This window comes from Dicentrarchus labrax, unplaced genomic scaffold (assembly GCF_905237075.1).
Source record: "Dicentrarchus labrax unplaced genomic scaffold, dlabrax2021, whole genome shotgun sequence".
Taxonomy (NCBI): domain Eukaryota; kingdom Metazoa; phylum Chordata; class Actinopteri; family Moronidae; genus Dicentrarchus; species Dicentrarchus labrax.
Window position 1 is genome coordinate 23,039,622 of NW_026136703.1, and position 9,187 is coordinate 23,048,808.

At 43.8% G+C, this 9,187-nt stretch overlaps 1 protein-coding gene across 1 annotated transcript; it reads left to right on the forward strand.

Moving 5' to 3' along the window:
• Nucleotides 1–1,091: 1,091 nt before the first annotated feature.
• Nucleotides 1,092–7,522, forward strand: ky (kyphoscoliosis peptidase). Its single transcript, XM_051381683.1, has 7 exons — nucleotides 1,092–1,152; nucleotides 2,067–2,665; nucleotides 3,351–3,465; nucleotides 3,576–3,693; nucleotides 4,647–4,838; nucleotides 5,101–5,291; nucleotides 5,733–7,522. Exons 2-7 carry the CDS (start codon nucleotides 2,087–2,089, stop codon nucleotides 7,058–7,060), a joined length of 2,523 nt encoding a protein of 840 aa, XP_051237643.1. The 5' UTR covers nucleotides 1,092–1,152; nucleotides 2,067–2,086; the 3' UTR covers nucleotides 7,061–7,522.
• Nucleotides 7,523–9,187: the final 1,665 nt, after the last annotated feature.

Consider the following 9,187-nt stretch of genomic DNA (forward strand, 5'->3'; position numbering starts at 1 on the left):
CTTGTCAGAACACAGAGCCTACATTATCCGCAATGCAACTCGAGTGCCAACAGTTCGGTTGGAGATTCCAGTGCGTCATGCTAGTAGCAGTCAATGTGAGCCAAAGGGATGGTAAATATCAGAAAACATGGCTCCAGATTAATACTAAATGCTCATTTTGTTCACTATATCAACTTTATAATGTGAGAGTATGTCACTGTTAACAGCTTGTTTCCGCTGCTCCTAAGTGGCCCCATAAAGTGCACTCATTACATGCTTAAATGTTTTTTTGAGTCTGTCTTTCTCTTATCTTTTTAAGGAGTTTCCCCTGCCCTCTTAATGAATATGGGCTGTGTCAGGAACAGCTGAGGTTGTAAGCCTGTAAAACATATTGAAACATTGCATGTGATACTGGCCTGTTCAATTAAACGGGATTTGACACAAGATCTCCTTTTGTGCATCTCTAATCTACTAACAGTAATCAGCGTAGATCCGGCCTGGCAAAATGCAACTGAGATGGATTAAATTGTGTGTTTCTCTCTCTTGTGTGTGTGTGTGTGTGTGTGTGTGTGTGTGTGTGTGACAGAAACGGGGGTGACTGAGGGTGCGTTTGATGTTGATGTGGCCGTTATCATATGCCAGGCCCTTCATAAACCCTTCTGTCCTTTTCTTTGAACAGCCAACACTTCGTTGAATCCGACCTCTTCGTTGCACCCAACACGTGCTCACGCGCCAACCTTCCCACCCGCCCATCAACAAGGTACAAACGTTCACATTCACAGTCCATATGGACACATGCCGACACAAACAACCTGACACACACACATTCACACTCACTCGTGTGCCCAGATATGCTGCGGTGTGTATGCACCGATTAGCAAATGCATGTACAGAGCACACACAAAGCGCATCACAACATACATCTGTAAGCCACACACACTTACAGATACACACACACAGACGTCACACTCCTGAGTTGGGGCTTACTCTATTGGCTGGTCTTAACTGCTTTGTAGTATTTTTAGGCCTGTTATTCTGGGGCCTGTCCTGGCAGGCCACTGGGAGAGTATATAAGCCTCCCCCTGCAACCAGGGACCACTGAGAACACACAGTGGAAACATCTTTGCCCGACACTCCAGCAAACATCCAGCAGACATTTTAAATCCTCTCAGGGTGAGTAAAAGCCTCCGCGACTTTTAGGGATGTAGCGACAGTTAAACCTACCTAGACTGTGTTTGCGCATCTTTACTTTTATGACTCTGACATAAATCTGACATTTTCAAGAGTTATCATGAACATTGAAGGAACAGTGATACTAAAATGCTGTATTTTTCTGAAAAAGAAATCATGATTTTATTCATCATTGGGCTTGGATTTACTCCAGCATGAGAGGTGATACCTTACAATATCCTTTGGGACCTTTCCTTTACTCGCACTTCAGGAAGGTCAGGGGTCAGGGTCAGCTGTAGCATAGTGTCCACAGAGCTGATAGGACTTAGTGGCCTTCTGAAGGACACTTGAGCTGGTAAGATACTTGCCAATGCAGCCCTTCAGCCCTGGTCATCTGGTTGAAGGACGGTCAGTGTCTCCACTGTGCCAACCTGCTGTCTGTTCGAAACAACAATGGATCTTTCAGCAGATTACTAAATTTCAGTCAAAATATGTGTTCACACATGTTGCACACATTCCTAATATGGCCATCAATCTGCAGGTTCATCACATATAGGAAGTTAGGTGGTCATACTAATCTGGTAAAGGCTTCGACTTTCTTTGCGCTGTTAGCTGTGACAGTGACTAATGATTCCAACCTTTGCGTTAATTTCTGGTCATGAATAGACATGATATAATTGCCAATTCATCACTGTCTTACACAGAAAGTATACTGTATATAATATACCCTCTGCTTCACTCAGTGCAGCTAGTGCTATGGATCTTTTGTGGTTCCCACAGCATCCTTTGTATCATTTTAAGCTACTGAACAACGAACAGAGACCCTACTTGCTCACAGGATTAAGAAAATTAGCCAAAAATAGCTCAGAGAAAATGTCTTTTGAATAGTAGTTTGAATCTTCTTTCTCTCTGGTTAGGGCGCCATGCTTCCAGCATAATGTCAGCTAAAGTTGCAACTCAGAAGTTCTCCTTCCCCTTCTCCTGTACTACACGCCTTTCTCAGCAAGATGAGGTGACCCAGAAGGGATGCGTACAGGAGAAGGCCCTGGCGCTTCATGACCTTCAGGAAAATCCAATCTTAAGTAAACCAAGACCAGTTGCAGTAATAGGAGCTTTGGTACATGATGAGAATCAGGCCCCGGAGAGACCTAAACCTCCTCCAGGGGGAGACATGGCAGTTGCCGAGGTCCTGGTCTGTGCCAATGCTTCCCAGAGTGCTGTGCTCTCCAAGCAGAGCATGTTTGAGAAACTGACAGTTGAAAGTGAAGATCAACGCCCTGCGGCGAAGAGACAGCTGTCGTCTGAGAGTGCAGCCAGGACCATCACCGTAGTGAAGAAGAGCGCAGTGAGGAAAGAGGCTGAGGAACAAAGGCACCTGAAACCAAAAGCACACCTGGGACAGAGGCTGTCACCATGCGCTGTGGCAGCAGGGAAGAGGAGGTGTCGAAAGGACCTCTTCACCAACTCTGAGGTCTTCCATAGGGTTGATTCACGTGCCATCAGGGCAGGAGCAGAGGTGACAACACCTATACAATACATCCGAGTATAACAGAACATGTGTATTGTTTCCGGCCAAAGTGTATATCTGTTCTATCCATTCACTTCTTATTGGTACATTTTTGGTGAATTTTTAACCTCAATAATGACTAACATGTCAATACTTCACCTGTTATGCTACAGAAGCACCATTTTATAATCACTCACTCCTCTACTTCATCCATATTAAAAATCTCATTACAGAGAAGCTAAAATAACCAGCAAGGTTAGCCTGGCAAGGAAATCCAAATAAGAACCAATGCTTAGTAAGAACAACAAAAACAAAGCTACAGCAGAGATGGGTCTTTGTGTTCCAGAGCTCTGCAGGAAAAAGCATTGAGGAACAATAACATCTACTCATCTACTGCAATAAAACCATAATAAATACCACAGCTCTCAGGCAGCACTCACATCCTTGAGCATGGATGGTAACCTGGTTTGTTCAATACACCGAATGACACTGAAAGATGATGGAAAATAGGATGATGCCGTCCGATGAATGAAAAAAAAGGAAACTGTTTAATGCTGGCTGAATGTGAAGACTTTGGATATTAAATAATAAATTACTTATAAGATTAATTATAGATTAATTATATATATATAATTAAATATAAAAAACCCTATTTGATCTAACAATAAATATGTTTTGTGCGTGTTTGTTGTAGCTGAAGGAAAAGTGTGTGTATGATGTGAAGACGATAGTACAGAGCATCACACAGGGAGCCAGAAATGAGCTGGAGAGGCTTCGTGCCATCTGGGTCTGGCTGTGCCACAACATCGGTGGGTAGCTTACTGAACTATACATATTTGCATATAAATCCTAGCGTTCTGTAATAAATCAGATTACGGATTCTAGGATAGGTAATCTATCTCTAATGTTGTCTTCATAGAGTATGACGTGAGTGGGTACCTTGGCCACTCAGAGAAGCTGAGCTCCCCAGAGGAGGTGATAGCGGCTGGCCGGGGTGTGTGCTGTGGCTACTCCAACCTCTGTACAGAGATGTGCAGGTAAACACCAAAAAACTGATATCTTTAGATACATAAAACACTACAGGAAATAGCTTTTCCTCAATATCTTTTGTAAGACTATAGCCATATAAAATGGCAGTTGTTGATCTGTAAAGACTGTTAAATCCGTCTTACTGCAAATAAATTATCTTTTTAACTTATGTACTTTAACTTATGTGCATATCATGAAAAATGTTAACTAAAACTAAACTAAACTAAACTAAATTACGTATATTTACAGCCTGCAGCAAATTTTAGTGTGATATCAACTTGTGTGATATAAACTCTGTTTAGCTCTGTTTGGGTGTCCAACAAACATCTGGCTCCTAAGCTGCTAAATGCTCCACTTTGTTCACTAGCTACTTACTTTATCTGTCTGCTGTTTGGTGCTGGGCAGATTTTGCAGGCAATAAAACTAAAACAACAAGCTAAAAGATGCTAAAACGCTCTGTAGATGTAGGTTCGTCATCTATGTATTTGTCACTATGAGTGACCCCTTTCATATTGCACTTTGGAGAAATTGTTAAGATAAAAATATTGAACAGAGGAGCTTTTTTTGTTCACATGGTTCACTAAAACTGCCTGCAAAAATGTCCTTCCATTCCCTTACAGAGTCCTTCTGTAAGACAGATGTATTAAAACTTACAGAGCAAAACATAACAATTCCATATTGCAGTACAGTTTTTCATTCATCTAGATGTCAGTATACACTCAAACATAGTGAGTGTACATATGTGAGTGTCTTCTGCCATCCAGTCATTAAGTACTGTGCAGTATTCTGCATCCTTGATCCCTTCTATGTTTAAGCAAGACTTTTTCGGTATAAATAATGTTCACTGAATCGATTTAATTTAAGACCTACAGCACAAACAGCAACCATGAACTTGAGTGTAAGGACACGGGATATAAAAAAAAAAGAGAGTAAGTGTGCTCTGATTGGTTTGTGTTTTCAGAGAGGTGGGCATTGAGTGCCAAGAAGTGCCAGGCCACAGTAAGGGCATTGGGTACCGTCCGGGTCAGAGCCTCAAGAATGTGAAATCTGATCACCTGTGGAACGCTGTGCTTCTGGGAGGACAGTGGTTCCTATTGGATGCCTGTTGGGGAGCAGGACGAGTAGATATGGAACACGAAAGCTTCGTCAAAAGGTTTGAAAAGGGAAGAGGAGGTCACGATTCGGTGGCGGTGATGTAGTTTTAAAAGGAAAAATTTCTGTGAAACTAGAAATTGAGAGCCGATTCTGACTGATGTGCATCTTTTTGTTTTTACTTGCAAATAGTTTCATAAAAGTACCACAGCACTGCAATCATGACAAGTTTGAGTTTGCTCTTTTGTTTATTTTCATACACCCGAAACCAACAGCGTGTAGAGTCTCAAACCAGTCTGCTGTCTCCATCTGTTGCCTCCAAGGTTCGATGATTTCTATTTCCTAACGGACCCGGAGGAGTTCATAGATTCGCACTTCCCCGATGAGGAGAAATGGCAGCTTCTGGACATGCCCGTCACCCTGGAAGAGTTTGAGAGGAGGGTGTTCAAGACCTCAGCCTTCTTCACCATGGGGCTCAGGCTGATTCAGCCTCATCAATGCTACATCGTCACAGGTCCAATAATTAATGTTTTATTTACATTTTTTGTGCACCTGTCTGTCTGTCTGTCTGTCTCTCTCTATCTCACCCCAACTGGTCGAGACAGACGACCACCCACCTAGAGCCGAAGGATGTCCTAGGTTTCTGCCTTTTAACAGGCAGTTTTTCCTTGCCCTTGTCGCCAAGGTCTTGCTCATGGTGGTACTGTTGGGTCTCTGTAAATAATGTTTTAAAGAGTTCGGTCTAGACCTGCTCTATTTGAAAAGTGTCCTGAGATAACTTCTGTTATGAATTGGTGCTATACAAATAAAATTGAATTGAATTGAATATTTTTCAGATTTGCTTCTTTACAGTTAATTCAGGAAACACATTTGAGTTTTTGCCAACCAGCATCTTCTATCGATCTTATTTTTGTCTTTCCAAAGAGAAATGGACTTAAAAAACTTTCCTCCCCAGATGATGGTGAGGCAAACGTGTCCCTCGGCTTCTCCAGGCCAGCAACTTTTACCTATGAGATCACACAGCACCATGACCTTCTCCACAGTGGAGCTTCAGGGCAGAAAGAGTCCAGCAACTCCTCCTGTGGCCTCCTAACCGTCTCCCATCGGAGCATGAAGCTGCAGCTCCTGCCGCCTGCAAGCGGCGTGTATGACATAAAGGTGTTTGCCAGACCTGAACCGTCCACCACGCATCTGATTTGGGTCTGCTCTTTCACAGTTGAGTGTCCAACCCCCAGAGCCATGGAGGAGATCCCAGAGAACCCCTTCTTGTCTTGGGGCCTGCAGCCTGTTGCAGGAACCCTGGGCGTCACAGGCAGCAGCCAGGGCAGTGAGGTTGCCGAGGTGGAAGAAGGTGTCTTTGAATTGGCATTGAAGACGTCCAGGCCGCTGATGTTACTCTGTGAACTAGTCCACTCAGAACTGGAAGCTGCTGTAGCCAAGCGGTGCCTGGCTACTCAGATTCAACCTAATGTCCTGACCTGCCACATCCTGTGCCCCTTGCGTGGCTTCTACCGGCTATCAGTGTTTGTGCGGGACTATGAGAAAACAGACGTCAAGTTCCAGAATGCCGCAAACTTCCTGTTGCACTGCAAAGGGAAGGTGGTCAGTCTGGATGAGCTCTTCCCTCCTAATCTGGGCTCGGCGTGTGGGCCGGGGACCCGCACATCAGAGGCAGGGCTGTCCAAATTCAGCCACACGACAGCGCTGGTGAGTACCCAGCAAGGCAAGTGTAACATCACCTTCCACAACCAGCGGGACCTTGAGCTTCACACTGTGCTCAGCAGAGAAGAGAACAAAACAGCTGCCATCCCACTGTCACGTCACCTCTTCTGCACGTACACAGACAGCAAGGTGACGGTGAGTGTCAGCCTACCTGATGCCGGGGTGTATCGGCTGGGCCTGTACGCTAGGCTAACCCCTGGCGGAGATTTCAATCCCATGTGTGACTTTGTTCTGAGGAACAGCTGCGATCAGCCGGGGCCTCCGTTCCCCTGTGTCTACTCAGCCTGGAGGAAAGGCTGCGTGCTCTTTGAGCCTCGCGTGGGCCTGCTGGAGCCCCTCTCATGGGTCCGCTTTAGGGTGAGGGTCCCCGGGGCCCAGAGGGTGTGTGTGGTGGGTGAGACGCAAACTGATCTGAAACTGAACAAGAGCAGAGTATGGGAGGGGGATGTTTCCAGTGGAAACGGTCTCCAACAACTGAAACTGGCCGCCACATCGGGGGAGTCTAGTGACATGGCTGTTTTGATGACCTTTGACATCAAGCAGTTGGAGAGAGAAGTGTGAAATCAAAATGCTGCTAGAGACCAGATGGATAGTTCTCTGAATATAGCTGTTAACTGCCTAATGAAGTTACTGATATGCAAATATCTGCAAATAATTCATACTGTGAGCCATAATCTATCAGGTTAAACTGCATCAACGTAACACAGGTGGAGTCAGGTTATTGCCTATTGTCATAATAAGGTGTATAAAATTGAATTTCATGTATGATCCTGTGAATGTTTAAACTCTGTAGCAATGAAGTGATCAAAATGCAATACTTATACTTACCTGGAACATTTTTTGAAAGCTCTTTTTTGATCAAGGTAGTATTTAGTACAAAAAAAACCTTAAGATTGACAATGGTGCTCAGCTATGGTGCTCAGCCGAGATGTCATACTGATCAAGAGTGCATTTGCGCATAACTATGATGTTGAAATGATGGTTGGCAAAAGGCGTGAAATAAAAACATACTGTGAAAAAAAATCCGGGGGACTCTTTCTTTTTAACAGTCACAGTGCAACACTGCAATTTAAGCTTCCATCATTAGAGCATGTATCTAAAGGCCTATCAATGTTTGTTTTTGTTTCAATTATAACGTGTAAAATGTTCAAATGTTAGTAATCCTGGTAGCCTATAGGGTTAAGGTGCCTAAACTTATCCATACAGATCATTTGGATTATCATCTGTACAACAGATACCTAGCACTGGATCCCAACACCATACTCACTATGTATGGACTACATTCCACATTTCATATTAAGCTGTTTTTGCAGTTAGTATTCAGGAAATCGATGTACTTGTCTGGTTTGTACAAACAGGAAGTGATACAAGATGCCAACGGACGTCTAACAATCTGTGTCCTTGAAACCCTACTGTCAGTTAAACTCCTCAAAGAGAAAGAACAATCTTCTTTATTCCTAGGTTTATTTATTGCAGCTACAAGAAGCTCCTTCATTTCCTATTTTTTTTATTGCATTATGTGACAATAATGTTCATTACTCAAAAACCTTCACTAGTATGCACATACTAATTCCAAGCACGGTTCAAACCCTGCGCCTGTATGGTATAAGGATACAGCAGTCCTTCATGAAGGTTATAATGTTTGGATTTGGAGGATTTTCCCTCGTTTCTATAAATGAGGTGGACAAAATAGAAACACCAGTATAATGCATAATAATAATATCTATATAATTATATCTAGCAGTACAGTTGAGCCAACTCTTCTCTAAAACAATTCCAACAAAAACTTTATATTATAAACTTCATATAGGTCTGTCTAATTGCAGGACTGTTGTATTAGACTGCATTACTTTTAGCTAGGCAACTGAGTGTATGTCATAGTTAACAACATGAATTGGAGCTCATTGTCACATGCAGCCGGAAACCAGGGGACAGTTAAAGTTAGGGTCAAGGCTGGTGACCCCTTCCTTTCCACCCACCGAAACATGCACCGCATCACCTTATTAGCCTTAGTTTAAAAGAAAAAGAAAGTCCCCCACAATCCCACTGAGTGAAAGTGAACAAAGCCAGCACTGTACAGTGAACTATTGTTGCAGTGACCTGGGCCCACTCAGCAGGCTTTGGCAGACGCCAGTGAGAGTGATGAGTGTTTACATGTGGCTGTCATAATAGGCCACAAATAGCCTCAGCTCACAGCCTCAGTAAAAATACAACAATAGTGGGGCGGGGAGGAGAAAAAAGGGCGGTTAATGGTGGAAGCGACATGGTAAGAGTGTGTTTTAAAGTCTGTTAAGTGTATCTGGGCGGCGGCGGGGGGGGTCCTTGCCTTGAGTCGCTGGGGAGAAACTGGCGGCGCCGTTGTGGCAGGAGAGAGGCGAGGAAACGCTGATGTCAGAGGTTAGCCATGTGGAGGACTGTATCTGCCTGGCAACAATACAAGGACACACACACACACACACAGACTCTATCTTCCTTTTTTTTTCAAACACACACACACACACACCTACACACACACACACACACAGCATGTAGAAATGGAGGGCTAAAACTGTTATGTGGGGCAGGATTCCTCACATTCTCTCAGCACCGTTTCAGCTGCCATTTCTAACGAAGTGTGTTAAAAGCTCAACCACAAAAGAGACACACACATACACACACACACACACACACACACACACACACACACAC